Raw genomic sequence first — 17,098 nt, 5'->3', positions numbered from 1 at the left:
GTGTTTATTGAATCGTTGACGAGTTTTATCCTTATTAAACCCGCAGAGCATTCGATAACGTGGATGGTTTATAACTTCCTGCGGAATGTTGTTAATTTCTTAATAGAGAGAGGAGCCTTCACAGTAGCCACGCGCTCATATACATATATAGACACAGAGGCGAGGGGGGGGGGATCCAACTCCGGGATGCAGGATACCCCAACAATAAAGTTTGCACTGTTTTAACGATGGCGCAACAGACCAAACATTTCCTAAGTGGGGATTTGCGGAGATAGGCGAGGAGGGGATTCGGATTCTTGACAAGCAGCCCACTACAGCGGGCTATATTCGGCTGGTGACCGTTCATGTTTTTTATGCGCATCAATAAATTTTAACGAGGGCCATTTGATTGTTCATAAACGTGTCGTTAATAAGAGTACATCCGGGTTCCCCCAGCCTAAGCATAAAACCTGCACCGCCACTGTAGATGCGTGTGGAACTATTTATATTAAAGACAAGGAAAAGAGAAAAGGCCGAGGACACAGGATGGAGGAGGACAGAGGAGCGGTGGAGGTAAACGGGTTCAACCCAATGAAGGCTTTCAACATTGGGACTAATGCTCGTGTTGTGTCTAATGCCAGGACTTTACTGTATTCGCCCTGCAGTGCACCAGCGTAGCTTGTCAGTTATGAGGCTGTAAAAACAACCCTGACCTCTTCTGCAGGAGACAAATATAAGACAATGCTTCTATGCGCAGGAGACGGAGGAAAGCGAGGAAGGCACCAGTGTCATTGGGGAACACAATTAGACTAATTGTACCATAAATAATAATGAGGGAACTTTAATGCATGTGTGCGCAGACTGGACGGGGGCAGAGCTAATGCACCAGTAAATCCCACTAAAAGCAGCACACGTTATATTTCTGTGATGTGGTGACTTTGGTGCGAAATAGTATTTGTGCTTTTAGGGTGAAGAATTAATAGTGATGCTGACGGGTGTTGTTTTTTTTGGGCTGTTTTGATGCTGTGTTTGCGTTTATGTTTTATCCGCCTGTGGTTTTGGAGGCTGTTTGTTTTTTGGGTTATACGCGTGATGGTGTTCGTAATTGCTTCTGACATTGTATCTTGTGGACAAGTGGTTGGTAAAAAAAAACAAGAAAGGCGGTCAGGAAAAGGGGCTAATTAAACTTTAAGATGAGAGTGAAATATTTATATGTTTGTGCAGATCAAACAGTGGTCATGCGTAAAAGGGAAATTATAATAGTGCAGCCGTGCAAACCACTACACGCTGAAATTAAATCAAACTGGGCGCAGAATGATCCATAAAGTACGAACTGACAGTTTAACCAAAGACACAAACTTCAAAATAAAACACAGTTTTGAAGTTATAGTTGTTTGAATCCGAATGTGTTGAAATTAAAAGAAGACTTTTGTCAAAGCCCAGACTACCCGGGGCAAATGACGTCACCTATTAGATACAATTGCAACATTTGTTTGTCCAAATTATTTCTCACGCTTCACAATGAACTGACGTGTTATTCAATATTCAGTTTTCGCGCATATGGCATGACAAAAAATGTAATCGGTATGTATAGACGCATTCTGGAAGTGCGATGTGCGTCATGGCTGCTGAGTTCAGTTTCAACCATGAAATTTAAAAGGCCAGACGCCAGACCTGAACCCCGATTGCGCCAAACGGTATCCTGGAGTGTGCTGATGACTGCGCCAGCCTGCAGGGACTCAAATATTCCCCCACATGTTTACAGGAATAAAGCCGTTAACTGCATTTACCTCATTTTACACCAGATCGTATACGCGTGTGTGTATATGAGTGTGTGTGTGTACGTGTGTTTTCTGCAGGTTGAAGGTCTGAGTCCGTTAATTCAACTGCTGCCATTACAGCTGAATGACAAAGTGCCCAATGACCATTTATTACAATAACATATGGTCATATAAATACATTATAGAGTCATATAGCCATGTTCAGAGTAATCCACTGAAATCCTCATTCCTTTATGTTCTCGTGGGTGTTCGCGCTCGTGCGCGTGTGTGTCCATTAATAGTAAGTAATTATATTTTAAACAACGTATCTATTCCACTTGTTTATCCATGTTTGATGAGCTATAATAAAAACTAGATCATCAAGATTTCCTCAGTTGTTTCTTGTTTCTCAAATGTCTGTCTTGTGCTACGTTCGAACAAAACTGAAACTGCCACTGAAACAGGTCCAGAAAAAACGCTTCTATCCCGCATGGATAACAGTATGATTTTATTTCAAATGGTCACGCTGTGTTCAACATTTTACATAGAAAAACATCCTGCTATACGGTGAACAAAGCAAAAAGTAACAGTAGTTAATTTCGTTCAACAGAATATCCTCCGGTGTCATCGATACGCAAAAACAAAGACCAGATAAAAGATAAAAGAATGCGTAAAAGTTAAGGAGATAAATCAAACAACAATGTTTGTTTAGTTTGCTTTCAAATAGACTTTGCGCTCCTCCACAGCCAAGTTTAGTCATTTTTGTTATTATTGTCCAAAATCCCACATTTGCCTCTTAAAGGCTTCAGTCTGTCTCAATCGATCCTTTGACTTTGTAACATGAACACACGGCGTGTTTCAGACAGGATGTGCCCATATACCTCAAATATGATGATGAGGACTTAATCGGTTGTGATAACATCAATACTTGAAACTGATACGATCATATGAGATTGTGTCTGACATTTCTCTATCACACGATCAAGATTTCCCTTGATAACAACAGAGCAAATACGATTGAGATAGCTGTGGCTGTGTAACGTATCTCCAAACTGACGTGGACAGAGTTGTTTTGGTTATACAGGACGTTTATTAGCAGTTTGGGGGTCTTTATATGTCAATTGGAGAAAGAAGCCTGACACCGAGTCACAGTCTGGATGTAGGTATATATATGTTACTGTTTGAATTAACTATTTGAGGACCAACGCCTTTAATTCCGATACCTTCAAACCACTTTTAAGAAGCTTCAATATGCACCATGAAACGGTTGCGATTTAAATAACAAAGCCAATATTCAAACTGCAGAGTTTAAATATTCTTTATTTAAAAAGTTTGAATTGCAAATTACCACAGAATATTCTGCATGTATTTCCTTATGACCACAAAGCAGATGGACGAATTAAGACAATATTATCTCCTGTGTATGTTCATGTAAATATCCTCTTCATTGTCGGTTCAGTCTAGACTGTGTTAGCTCTCACTTCCATCAGAATAACCAGTTGGCGTCACCTCAGGTTAGACGGATATCAAATGAGTGTTGTGACAGGACTTTCTTTATACGGTCTCATACATCTCATGGCTTATTGTGTAAAAGCGCGTTGTCCATTCTTCCGGTAACAGTGATATAATCACAACATATAGACCTAAGCACTGTAAATATTGCCATGACGCTCCACATCAAACAGGAAGTTTCTCTCTCCCACACACACACACACGATGCAGTGTAAACCAATTAGTGCTTTATCTATAGTCAACATTTGGAGCATATTATCCGCGCACATAGCTGTGCATATGGAAAAATTCAAAGTGAATATCAGAAGTTATTTATAAAAGTCCCCATGTGCGGAACAGACAGCCCCGCGAATACCAGAGTCACTGTGATCAGCACAGAAACAGAGAAGCCAGATACGCGTCTTAATTATAGAATAAAGCTCCAATCCGAATAAACGTTTTCAGTCTAAACACTTCAAATCTAATTCACTCAAATCTAATTCCCACGTTTTACAGAATAACACATTGTGGGATCTATTGCTAATCAATATAGACATTTATATCATAACAGATATGATAAGAGTAACCCTCGTGTAATAATGATCAGATCATCAGTTTTAGCTTGGATTTTGGTCTTGCGTAATACAGCTTTAATTTCTAATTCCACACCATTGAAATAGGACATTACTCCTAATTATTAGCCTAATGATGATTAAATATAAAAACCGCATTTTGAGTTTCATTTGGCTGAAAATGCTCAAAAAAAAAACAAGAAATATCTGGACATTTTCCAGAGAAAGAAAGTTACTGTCCTTTGTCTTCTCCACCTAATCATTTACTAATTATTGTAAAATTGTACAAACACAGTCCAGGATGCTGATTTTTTTAAAATATACATCTCAAAATCTAAATCTAGTTTAACCCCCCAAAAAGGCAGAGGAGTGGTAAGCATAGTTGCTTCGTGTCTGATCATGCCAGTGGCAGTAACACATCCTCAGCTGTCCTAGGGAGGTGTCTGTGTGAAGCCCTCAGTTCCTGTGCACCACAACAAAGTGAAATAAATTGCTTTATGTGTATATGGTTTTAGGGTGAATCTGTGCAGCGTTCGGGGCTGTTTCCAGCGCTGTAAAGTCTTTGTCAGTGATGCATTCCAAGGGAGACACTCATTCACTGCAGCTGAATGAAAGTGACTTTGGATTCCAGACTGTCTCTTCCAGTTGCACCACCGCCAAAGGGAGGAGGGGGCTGAGAAAACAAGGGGAAATAGTGACCGGTATAAACACTGGTCTCCCTTGCAAGAAAAAGAAAAAAAGATGCTGACTACGCCACAGGAGCAGACTCTTCCATAAATAAATGATTGTGTTTCCTCTCGATAATCTGCCCTGAAGATTTCTGTTTTCCTCCGTGACCTTATTTTACCTCTGCTTGTACACTGCTATTGATTCATGTTGTCAATAATCAAATGGTTTGGCTTAAGGCAAGAGGTAAATGTGTGTATGTGCTATATTTTCCCAATGTAAATACATTTATTCCCATGTTTGCTGAATCATTTAAATATTTCAGTGCTATTGGATAATCATATTCAATATTCAATACTGACGCTACTGGAGTTTAATTCTGAACAATATCAAACAACTAAATTATTTGTATTAGTAAAGTGAAATTATTTAATAAAATAATGGTTGGGCGTAAAAAGTATCTTCATTTCAAGGAAGAAAACTTCTGACACTGGGATGAACACGATTGAGGACATTGAAAATATGGAATAAAGTAGCCTAGTTACGCTGATGAATGCACAACACAATAATTACAGAAATTCCACAGGACAAAAAATATTAAACAGGTCTTAATTATCAAAATGTGATTTATAACCGAACGAGTGAGGCCATTAAAGCATAAACTGTCCAAGTGGTAAATTATTTGAGCTCGTATAGCGTCAGGTATTTTATAATTAAGTTTCTGCTTGGTATAAAAACAAAATTAATTCAGAGAGGAAAAAGACACATGTCTGAGTCGTGCGTGAACAGACCCAAGAACAAAGACTGCTCACATGGGATCATCGGGATGTCAATACGCATCAATTTATATACCTGCTTCATTTACAGGATAAACATATAAGAGCCAAATATCCATCCATCCATCCATCCATCCATCCATCTATCAATCCATATATCCGATCATAAAGCAGCTGAAACCATTGAACCCATGCAGACAACCAGTGATGACAGATGCAGCACAACGCAGTCTAAAACTTTACCCCATGTTGTTTACAACCTATTCTCCCTGTGAGAGCTTCGGGAGGTTTTACAGCCCGCCACAAAACAACAGCCAAAGAAAGAAAACGTCTCTGTCCGAAGATATTGCAGCTCAGTTCATTTACAATGCCATTTGCGGGGGGAACCTGTGTGACTATAGGGGGTAATTCAGCGGAAATTGTGCCCTTGATGAAGACGAACTGACGTAATCAAGGCAGTTTCTTGTTGCCGAGCCAGGAAGCCAACCCCAACAACATGAAACTACCTAAACCACGCTTCAGCTTCGCGCAAAAAAGGGGGTTAGAATCCACGGACAAGGACAATGCATGCATGCACAAAGCCAAGTGAGGATTAACACTATCCAGCACAAAGAGGAAAGGCGAGTACCAGCACAATAAAAAACCACACCGGGCTGCAGCCAGGCTACTTTCTCAATTACACTGCTTAGATGGCAATGCACGTGTTGACGAGTTAACTCATAAAGAAACGTGTCAGCTTTAATACCCTATAGTTGTAACAGCATGAGTAGGATGTAGCTGCAAAGCACAGCGTGTACTCAGCTGGTACATATATGCCACCTTTAAAATGAAATCAGAGTATGCATCCACAAACAAAAATGCCAACAATATTAGCAACCAGCAGAGTGGAATAAAAACAAAAGAAATCATCATCAGCTGAATAATATCCGCCACTTCGTGTGAGTGATCAACGTGAGCAGGCATGCACCGTGCGTGCCACAGGAGCTGTCAAGCAGGCTTCCCTGACAGATGTGGCACAGTTTCCTGCACAGGACGTGGAAATATTCATGAAATATGAGTCCTACCTTCACTCGCCCCCCGCAGACGCCTTCCTGCCGTGTTTAGTTATCCACGTGTTTGCCGTGATGCGTGTTGTTGTTGTTGTTATTGTCCCTGCAGCCGTCGTGGTCGCTGTCCCTTTTTATCCACCATCTTTCTTATCTCCATGCTCCCGTGCAGCTCCCATTATCCCGGGCAGGAGGAGGGTGGCTGCTCCTGCCAGCCCCGGCGACTCGGCTGGATCCTGCACACATTGCAGTCTCTACTGTGTGGATTAGCCCTCCTCCACACACACCTTTAAACGCATCTTTTACTGCTGCAGCACATTATATTTGCAGATCATAAAATCCTCCCCCAACGCTTTCCAGGGCGAACCTGACATTAGAATTTTATGACCTTGACTTACTGTGGTCACCTGGATAATATTTAAATCAACGTTATGGTCTCTCACTTCTATTAAAACTGCCTTGATCTCCTTCTCTCATCCGCAGTGTCTCTCCCTCCCTCTCATCCCCACCACTATGCCATCAGGGGAAGGACAAAGTTGGTATAAAACCTTTGCGTTTCCCCCCTCCTTTTATTGTTTTGGAATCGTGTGCCATGACATAGCTTGATATCATCCTGTGCATGCACAGTGCACAGCACGGCGGCAGACACCGGGGGAGGAAGCTGCACAAGAAGTGGCACAACATTCATTATGGCTCAGCAGAGTGATACTGCTTACGTGCCACGAGTTGTTTATACACTGCTGGGGAGCGTCTCCTCCTTTGGTTTGGTCTTTGTTTTTGTTCTTTTGTTAATTTAATCACCAGGTAACAGCACATCACTGACCCCATGCTGCAGCAAGTGTTCACCTGGAAATCAAAGTCTAGTCTGCAGGCTGGGGAGTATCATCAATTTAGGAGGGTGTGTTTGTGTGTGTGTGTGTGTGTGTGTGTGTGTGTGTGTGTGTGTGTGTGTGTGTGTGTGTGTGTGTGTGTGTGTGTGTGTGTATCAGATAAGAGAGAAAATTGATAAATGATGAATGATACATGCCTGCCTGTCTGTATTTGTGCCATGCGTCATATCTGTGTTATGTCTAAATTTGTGTGTGTGCGTGCGTGTGTGCGTGAGTGTAGATGTTGATGTGTGTGTGCGTAAATATCTCCTCAAGAGTAGCTGTAAACTGCACCCTGCCCCCTTTCGCGGCTCTCCCTGTTCAGCTTCTTGAGCTTCATGCGTCTGTTCTGGAACCAGATCTTGACCTGTCTGTCGGTCAGGTTGATACTCCGGCTGATCTCCAGGCGGCGCTCCCGAGACAGATACATGTTGAACAAGAACTCCTTCTCCAGCTCCAGCGTCTGGTACTTTGTGTAGGGACACCGCTTCTTCCGACCACTCTTGGCTTGTAACCAGCTCCCCATCGTCTTCCCCGCGGATAAATCATCTGCACCGGAGAAAAACAAAGAGAAATTACAACCATGGCCAAACGGCAGAGGCCTGGAGGATTTGTGCAGGGAATCACATGCAGCTTCATGACACAATCAATACAGCGGATGCTGCTACATGTACACACCCATTTCTCAAACGCACGTTGAAGACCGTCCAACAGCAACAGAATTAAATTGTACCTATAGAGGCGGATACTCCGTGACTCACTTGAACAAATGAAGGACGCAAAACATCCCACCTTGAGCTACAACTCCTACAGCTCGCGAATTGCTTTCGTATGACGTATGGTTATAATTGGATCAAATCAAACTAGGGTGTGTAAGCGCTTCTTTTGTCTTGTTGGACCTCAGACTCCCATAAAATGTTATTACTTCTGCACACGAGTGCCAAATGAAAAAATTTGGGAGGTTCATCCCAAAACATTAGGAAGTCTCTGTAGCATAATGCAGGATTAATAATAATAATAATAAAAACATAACAGGGACAAAGGAGCAAGACATGTGTGTGATACAGAAGGGAGAAATCACACTGCTACACATTCAGTTAATTCCTTGATTAGCTTGTGGACTCTAGGGAATAACGCCTCTTTTGCAAACACAAAGAGACACACACACACACACACAACACGCAGGTTACAGTAATAATTACCCTAATGTGAACACTGAATTAGTGGCCCACATTTAATCATTGTCAAAACATTTAATTCACTAATATGGGATTAAGGGGACACACACACACACACACACACACACACACACACACACACACACATACACACACCACACACACACACACACACACACACACACACACACACACACACACACACACACACATATTCAATAAGTCGCCTCCTTTGCCTTTGGTATATCTTCCAATTAAATTAAAGGAAATTAAAAAGGAGCTTGTCGGTCATCATGCTTTTAGCCCAACTCATAAATAACACAACAAACCGAAACCAGGTTTAAACCGGAGCAAAAGAAAAAGAGGCAAAGGGATGTGCAATAACATAATTGTAGCTAGCTTCAATTTATGAGGGGGAGATTATCATATGATATCGTTATTATTGTGAGTAAGATCATAATAACATATTATATAAATCGACTGATCACATATTTGAAAAATAAAATCTAATTAAACAGTGGTATTTGTGGTTTTGTCAGAAAAACCCAGGAATTCCGTATATTATTATCAATCTGCCACTTTTAGAATAAAGTAAAAGAGAAGACACGTGTGCTCAGACGTGAACCTTTTATTCTAAATTATTACGCTGCAAAAACTGGGCTGGAGTTATTCTGAATTATCGCCTCATCGACGCAGAAACGTGAAATTCTAATGATTTTTGAAACATCATGCATGAGAAATGTGCACCGAGGTTTTGAAATTATTAAGCCAGAGCAAAACGTTTTCAGCTGCTGATAAAAAACGTAAAATTTTCATATATTGGCTCGGTGCAAGAAATTTAAGGGGCAAAATTGTGCTGTTAAAAATGGTTCCGTCTGACAATGAATATGATCCATGTAAGAGAGAGAGAGAGTGGAGGACGAGAAAGTGAGAGGGAGAGGAGTGTGTGTGTGTGTGTGTGTGTGTGTGTGTGTGTGTGTGTGTGTGTGTGTGTGTGTGTGCGTGTGTGAGGGAGAGAGAGAGAGAGAGAGAGAGCGTGTTTATTTCAATGATAACTGCCCATCTCACATTCTCACATTAATGGAAAGGTGTTAAATACCACGGGAACCATAACCCCTGCTAGGCGAGGCTGTCAAATGCCCATACAGCCCCATATGACTGCTATCAAACACCAGTCTGCATTATTGGAGCGTGACACACAACGTGCACGCACAACACACACACACACACACACACACAAACACACAAACAAACACACACGTACACACACATAGCAATGCATCCATGCACGCGTGGAATATTTTGGGGAAGCTGTAACTAACAAATTATTTGTGTGCATGTGTTTGTCTGCATACGTTTATATGCGTGTGTGTGTGTGTGTGTATGTGTGTCTTTGTGTGTGTGTGCGTGTGTGTGTGTGTGTGTCAGGGGGCGGGGGGGGGGGTTGCTGTATAGTATTATTAGTAGTAGTATTAATCTACCTTTTAAATCCCCGTCCGAGTTATCTGAGCAGCTGTCACTCTTGGCCTTCTCCTCCTTCCTGCCCTGACTCCCCTCTGTCTCTGGAGCCTCTCTCGCCGCCTCCTGCGCCGCTTTGCTGCAGCTGATTGTCGATGCTGGGGCTGATTCAACAGATGTCGCCAAGTGTGTCAGGGAGAAGCCGGAGGGGAACTGCTGCGGGTCGTCCTGCTGCGGCCTCGCTCCGCTGTACACCTGGAAACAGCCGCCGGACGAGGCGGCAGTTTGCTGAGGCCGGCAGCTATTGTCTCCCAGCCGGATGTAAGTGGCCGACTCTGTTGTGTGTTTCCCCTTATTGCTGTCATCCTGATAGAGGCAACAAAACGCCTCCTCTTTGACGTTACCCGCTGGAAACGAGCAGGGTTGTAAACACTGGGCAACAGGTTGTTCGTCCCTGCTGCTTTTGGAGGCTGGGGTCCATGTGGCCAGCTGGGCTGACAGGTAGGGCCCGTCCTGGAAGCCGCCGAGCGCCAGGGCGCCCGGAGGAGCCTCGTCTCGTTTGGAGAGTGGAGAGGGTCCAATCTTGCCAATGTTTCTCATCACTGAATATCCGTACTCTGCGGCTGAGTGGATGTACATTCCGGGGCTGCTGGAGTAACCCTCACCCCTGAAGGAAGATGATCCTCCCATTAAGGAATCCATCAGGAAGTTACCGGGCGCTATGTTATTCGGACATGACATTTTTTTTGCATTTGGCAACACAGTGATCGTGTGGTGTGTTCCACTGGTCTGGACTACGGGATTTCTCCGGGACAATCAGGACAGTGGGATGCTGACATCTTTTGGAGGGGGGTGCAAAAATATCAGCAACATAATTATGGATGCTGGGAGACATGTCATGTGATTTTCAGACCAATAGCGGCGTGGAAGTGGCCTTGATGCTCCAGACTGGCGTGACGTCAGCGCGGTCAAGTTGGGAAACCTGCAGGCGTTTGGTGGAGCAAGAACGCCACCTAGCGACCGCGCGGGGGTCAGGACAGCGGGAGGAACAAAGGACGACTGCTGCAGCAGGGGATTTTTTTTTTTTTTTAGCCGACTAACTACGTGGCTCATGAGATTTTGATTTCTGTATCACTTCAGAACTTCCGATTTTATTTCAACTTTTTATTCGTTCGCCTCGTGATTTGCGTTTTCGCCCCGAGCTGCGAGGACGAAGCCATCGAGGATTTTGTCATAAAGTGTTTTTGAGTTTGTTCTCATCGACTGGCGCTGTTGTTGCCAACGGTTTAGCAAGGTAAGCTGTGTATGCAGGTGTGTTATCCGACAGAAAATCAGATACGACCTGAGGCTCTTTGTGAATTTGAATTGAAGAAAAAAAAAAACGAGACGGTTTAAGCTCTGACGTTATGTTTGGAAATCAGCGATTCGCTTTTGCATTTGACCTGAAGGGAACATTGTGAAATGCGTCTTACTGACGTCCTTGGGTCGAATTACCAAAACACGTTTAATGCAGTGAATAAAACGTATATTTCGCCCTGCAGATTATCTCTCTGCCTTTTCTCTTCATGTTACTTTACCGCTGTAACAGAGCTGCACCTTAATCCGTTAAGCAGGCCACATATTTAATCTTATTAGGTCTATAAGTTACCTTTAACTACACCGAAGCCTCTCTTCATGAACTAAGTGGTTCTCTTTGTGAAATGGGCTACAAAATGTTAACTAGACGGTGGAATTAGTTCGCTAGTGGCTGATAGGCCTGTAAGAATATTTATTATTGTGCTGCAACAGGAAACTAAACCCCAAACAGGATTACGTCAAGCATTAAGTTTTTTTCACCCCCCCCCCCCCTCGTTCTCCCTTTTTTCCTGGTTTTACTGTTACCACAAAACATCTTACAGCCTAATAAATAATTCACTGCATACCTGGGCTATTGTTATGCGCAATCTTATCTTACTGCCAAGGAAGTTTCTCGTTGTTTCACATGTGATTCCAATGTTACAGATGTGAAATTAATAGTCTTACTGGTGTTTTTGTTTTTTTCCTTAATGCTTCTCAGTGTGGCCCAGAGGGAAGGATAATTAACTCTCAACTAAACGAATGCGGGTTTTGCACGTACCTTTTTTTTCCCCATGTCAAACTAAAACGTTTGCTGTGACTCTTTTCTAATTTTCTACTCTAAAACTATTCGTCAAACTCTTTATATTTGTGCAGATCAGAATAATTGTTTACATTTTGAATTTCTCCAATATAACCTACGATGTTAAGAAATTGAGCCGCGTGTGCAGGCGAAACCAGGTCATGATATTAAAAAAGGAGACAATTGCAAACATTAATTCAGTGAATATGAGTAAATGTGCAGGATATATTTGCTACACATACACAGCAGTTTGGGAATATTTAAATTGAAAATCACAGACTAACGTTAGTGTGAAATCTCAGAGGCTAATACACAAATATACAAAACAGCCCACTGTAAAATGTTAATATACTTTTGTGACTTTTGCATATAAAAACACTTGAGTCAGCTTTGTATCCACATGTTGTGTTTATTTTCTCATTGCAGATATTGTGTTCAGTTCGAAAAAGCGCAGTTGTGTTGGTTACGTGTGTGTTATCTGTGCTGCAGTCCGCACAAAAACACACGGACCTACGACATGATAAGACTGACACTGTGCTGCGGAATCTTTAAGAAATAGTTTGCTTTAAATTTGTCAAGAATCAATCGCAGGAAGGTTAATTCAAAATAAACTTTAGTTAAATCGCTGGGTTGAATTATTTTATGTTAAATACATAAAACCTACTGGACGAATTTAATATTCTCGAAGAGTGTTGTTTATATATTTTCCCATTTTTAAACGGACACAACATTTTCACTGAAGCTAAAGTGATGTAGAATGTGGATTTTTATCTTATTGCCAAAAAACAATGTCAAATGTTCACCTTTTGAATATTTACATTGTCTTGCAGGACAAGTAACTTCTTAAAAAGATCAAACTTTAACTTTACTAATACAAACTGTAGTTACTTGGGTTCAACTGGTTTAAGTGTTCGTTAAGATCGTGGGGTCCTCGAGTTTGTTTTGTGTGTGACGTGCACGCGCGCCGGTCTGTCTGTCTGTCTGTCTGTGTGTTCAGTTCAGAATCATTTCCAAAGGCAAGGGCGACATGTTTTTCCTTCTTTATTATCAATCTGTGAATCAGTATGTGCATTTGCATTTAAACGGTGATGTTTGCACTATAACGACGTGTCACCTGTGATACACTCAATGTAAAGTGAAATCCACCTTCGAATAAAATGAAATACAGAGTGTGTCTGTGGTCAGTCAATCCATTTCCTACATTCATGAGCAACGTGCACTAACGTAGCTGCACAACAGAGAATATCATACAGCTGCTTTGGTGATTTTTGTATTAACTGAAGGATAATGTGGTTCTTTGTGTGTGGAGACTTTAGAAAGCAGTAAAAGTAAAAAAAAACTGGATCGATGGGGGACACGTTCTGTGTGATTCGTGAAAAATATACAGTTTGAAGATTGAATGGTTTTTTTCACCTATAGGAAAAGTAAAATACTGGAATAAAGGATTATTACGGATGTTACTTTCCACACTCTATCTTTCTCTAACACACACACACACACACACACACACACACACACACACACACACACACACACACACACACACACACACACATCCTTATGCAAGGATATGATAATAGCCACACCTAATGCACAGCTCAACTCGCACCTCTGACACACACGGGAAAAAAATCGGCTTTATGACACATTCAAAACTTGCCTTCCGGCTACTTCGACTCAGGATGGCAAAAAAAAAAAAAAAAAAATCATACACATAAAAATAAATGAGACTATGACCTAAATGTGCATGTGCACCGTGCCCTGAATAACCCTCATGTGTTACAGGAGAACATTGGTACCTTCACGCGGTCGGAGTCAGACCTGTCATTATCGTCTCAGTGATCCGGTATAGCAACAAGACAATTGTACTGTGATGACGTCACACTCCTGAAATTAAACGATGAGGGGTTGTTGTTGTTGGGACGTCACACACCAGTCACAGTAACACAATGTTTTCGTGTGAAGGAAGAACACACGGTGTGCACAGTGTTACAGGTGTAACGTCACAAGCTGAACCATCGTGAAAATAATGTAAAATAATAATAATCAGATTCAGTCAGTTGTCAGTTGTTAAGGTTAGTTGTCGTGATTTGGCGCGTACTATTGTCGGTGTTGAATTTACATTAGCATTGCGCATAACGCAAGAAGAACTGGGCTTGTGCCACAATCACGTGAAATGGTGTAGTAGACAAAATACCATGACTACTTTATGTTACACTATACTACGCCTATGAGCCCTGTACTAGCATGTAATGATAATTGAGATTAAAAGGGCGAATCAAAAATGTAGAGCTGGAACATTCGTATATTACTGCTTTAGAAAAACGCTCTGTTTTGGTGTTTCCAGTGCAAAGATTATTTTTCTGACATAGAAACCAAAACGAAATCCATTAATACAATTCCGGGTATTTACTTTCTGCAGATGCTCGGTAGATTATCTGTGGTTAATTCAAACTATTTTAATTTTAAGGAAGACACAAAGACAATTTGGGGTGAGGATAGTTCTTTTTTTTAAGTGTGTAAATAATGCTGTTTGTGTGCGATAATCTTCCAAGGATTTCTTCTCACACGTACTCACTAGTTTGTAACCAACAGGGGCCTATACACACACACACACACACACACACACAGACACACACACACACACACACTGAGACTGAGACTGTATTTTATCACGGTCTTTACACTTGTCTAAACTACAACCCCATACCTTCGCCCCTAAATGGTGGTGCAATTGATTTCCAAACCTGGGGGCTGTTATATTATTGCAGGTATGGGTGTTGAATGCTGCGGGACAGCAGGCGTGTTAGCGGGTTTCCTTATTGTACTAATCAGGAGCCACTGGGGCGACACAACTAATTTGCTCCTGGCAGACACTTTGAAATATCTTTCCAGTTGGATGTGAGGAGGTTCTGCTTTGTGTCCTCTTTCATGCTGCTGTCCACTCCATGCGCAACTGCAAATTTATGGTGCCAGAATCATATAAGTTCTTAATTAAAAACCAAAAGTGGCAACCGCCAACAAAGTGCAGCAGTATTACATTATTGCCGCTGACGACCACAGCAAACAGACACACACACACACACACCCACACACCAGCCGCCAAATCGAACTGAAAACTTTGTTGAGCCTGAGCTCGGTACATGGCGATAATAAATACATAGTGCACTGCAAATGCACTAATGTAAAGGGAAGCGTTTTGAGAGTTATTTTGTTGCAGCAATAGCAGGGGCTGGTTTTTACAGCGTCGAGCTGTTTTATGGGCCTGTAAGACAGGATAGGTGCTGAGATGTGAGTAGTACACTGTAGTATAAAACCCTCCAATAGCCTATAACCAATTGATTAGCATTTGCAGGGGGAAAAAAAACTAGAATACCCCCACAGTTACTTCATAATTAAAGATAAAACACGAACTCATTTAACAAATTAACTGGTGAATAGGTTTTACGCAGCAAAATATTTGGAAATGGTTCAATACAAAATTGAAAAGCATCTTCATTGGTATGAAGCTTTAGTGATATTTTTTATACACACCACATTTTGTATTTTTTGCAAGTTGTTCTCTTTTTCTATGCTGTTAATTTTAAAGCAAAGAAAAATCTATTGCGTTTTTGCATTATTCAGCAATTATAAGAACGATGTCAATCTTTGTGTTACCATCTTTTACTATAATAAATAATGGTTTATAAGCCTATAGGAATAAAATTATATACGTCAATATTAATACACACTTTACTGGATTCGAGAGGAAAATATTTATTTACTATCAATACACTTCCCTCAAATAAAAAGGAAATCTGGTCTTATTGGTCGTTTCGAAGTTTTATAATTCTTCAGAGTAAAGCCCTCAGACTGAATGAATTAATTTTCTTTTTTACTTTCTAAATTAATCACAATAGATTTTATCCTCTAGCCCCTGTGGTTCACCCCATACATAAAACACACACCGCCATTTTCCCTCTGCACAACACCCAAGTGCACAAAGCTACAGACACGAGCCTTGACAGGATCTGCCTGGACCGTCCTGTCACACAGCGCATCACGGAAGAGGATGTCTCTCTACGACTAATAATAGCCTACTACTCTGATGTCACCGGGGCATCCATCTCAGGAAACGTTTTCAAGATTCCGTTGAGGAAACAGAACCGGCGCAGAGGCCGGGAGAGCAGCCGGCCCCCGTGTGGCTGATGGACAACATTTGCAGGGGGGAGCCTCTGCAGCTCTCCCCGTTTGTGACGTTCGGCGTTGGGGAGAACTACAAATTACCCACGTCACCGTCCCAGGGCCAAGGTTGGTGGGTGTGGCGAGAGAGGAGCTCCTATAGCCTTGATCTCCGTGTGCATTGCCTTTCTTTTGTCAGAGCGGCCCCCCTGTCCTTCCCTGATAATACACTGACATATGCAAATTGGGCTTTATCTCATTCCGTGCAGAGAAATATGCATCCCGGGTCCCTGCTAATATCATACATGCGTGTGCGTAAAAGCGCGTGGAGGCGACTGGTACGCGCCACGCTCCACCCCCTTTTCTCATTTCTTTTCTTTGCATTAAACCCGTTTGAGCCCTGATGAAGACTTTAACCTTTATCCCGACTTAAACCAGGTGACCCTCACCTTCACTGAACCACTGGAGTTAAAGCGTAACCACGCACACTGCATTGTAAAACCGGCTCGATACACAAACAGCCTGAGCAGGAGTCACATCTAAAGCAAGGATTCCCAGGATGGACTGACTCACACCCACTATCCAAACCTTCATGTTTGCACCCAGGCAAAAAGCACCACCCATTACGACAGGCACACTGCGACAGCCACACACCAACGTGACAACGTGTTTTTTCTTTCTTAAGAGAATACAAATATAGGTCTTACAGTTTATACCAACATGTTTTAAAACGCCTCATGCGTGAAAACGTATACATTTTACAAGGACAATAAAGTGTATTTACTGGGCGTGCTAAAGCTGGCAAAGTTACCTGCTGTAGTTTAATGCGAGGGGTCAGAGTTGATCTCTGTACACATTCCATTTTCTGTTCCCGCTCACTCTCATTGGCCCTTTCCGCCGCTGCACACATTTCCGGGCTAAAGGGGCTCCTTGATTCCACTTTATTGCAGCGGGTTAAAGGTGAAGGCCTTGACATTATTGAAGTTCAAAGACTACATTTAATTA

General features: G+C 42.0%; 1 protein-coding gene and 1 long non-coding RNA gene across 2 annotated transcripts in view; one reads left to right on the top strand and one right to left on the bottom strand.

The window, feature by feature from the left end:
* Positions 1-7,430: 7,430 nt before the first annotated feature.
* hoxc10a (homeobox C10a) lies at positions 7,431-10,485 on the bottom strand. The gene is made up of 2 exons (XM_034591162.1): positions 9,819-10,485; positions 7,431-7,708 (listed from the first exon to the last, which is right to left on the bottom strand). The coding sequence occupies exons 1-2, from the start codon at positions 10,483-10,485 to the stop codon at positions 7,431-7,433; spliced, it is 945 nt and encodes a 314-aa protein (XP_034447053.1).
* Positions 10,486-10,576: 91 nt separating this feature from the next.
* The window catches only part of LOC117764715, a 12,291-nt gene continuing 5,769 nt past the window's right edge, over positions 10,577-17,098 (top strand). The window contains exon 1 of the long non-coding RNA XR_004614430.1: positions 10,577-11,089. This is a non-coding gene — a long non-coding RNA (uncharacterized LOC117764715). The remainder of the gene's footprint in view (positions 11,090-17,098) is intronic.

This window comes from Hippoglossus hippoglossus, chromosome 7, assembly GCF_009819705.1.
Source record: "Hippoglossus hippoglossus isolate fHipHip1 chromosome 7, fHipHip1.pri, whole genome shotgun sequence".
NCBI classification, from domain to species: domain Eukaryota; kingdom Metazoa; phylum Chordata; class Actinopteri; order Pleuronectiformes; family Pleuronectidae; genus Hippoglossus; species Hippoglossus hippoglossus.
This window is presented reverse-complemented; position numbering and strand designations above follow the sequence as displayed.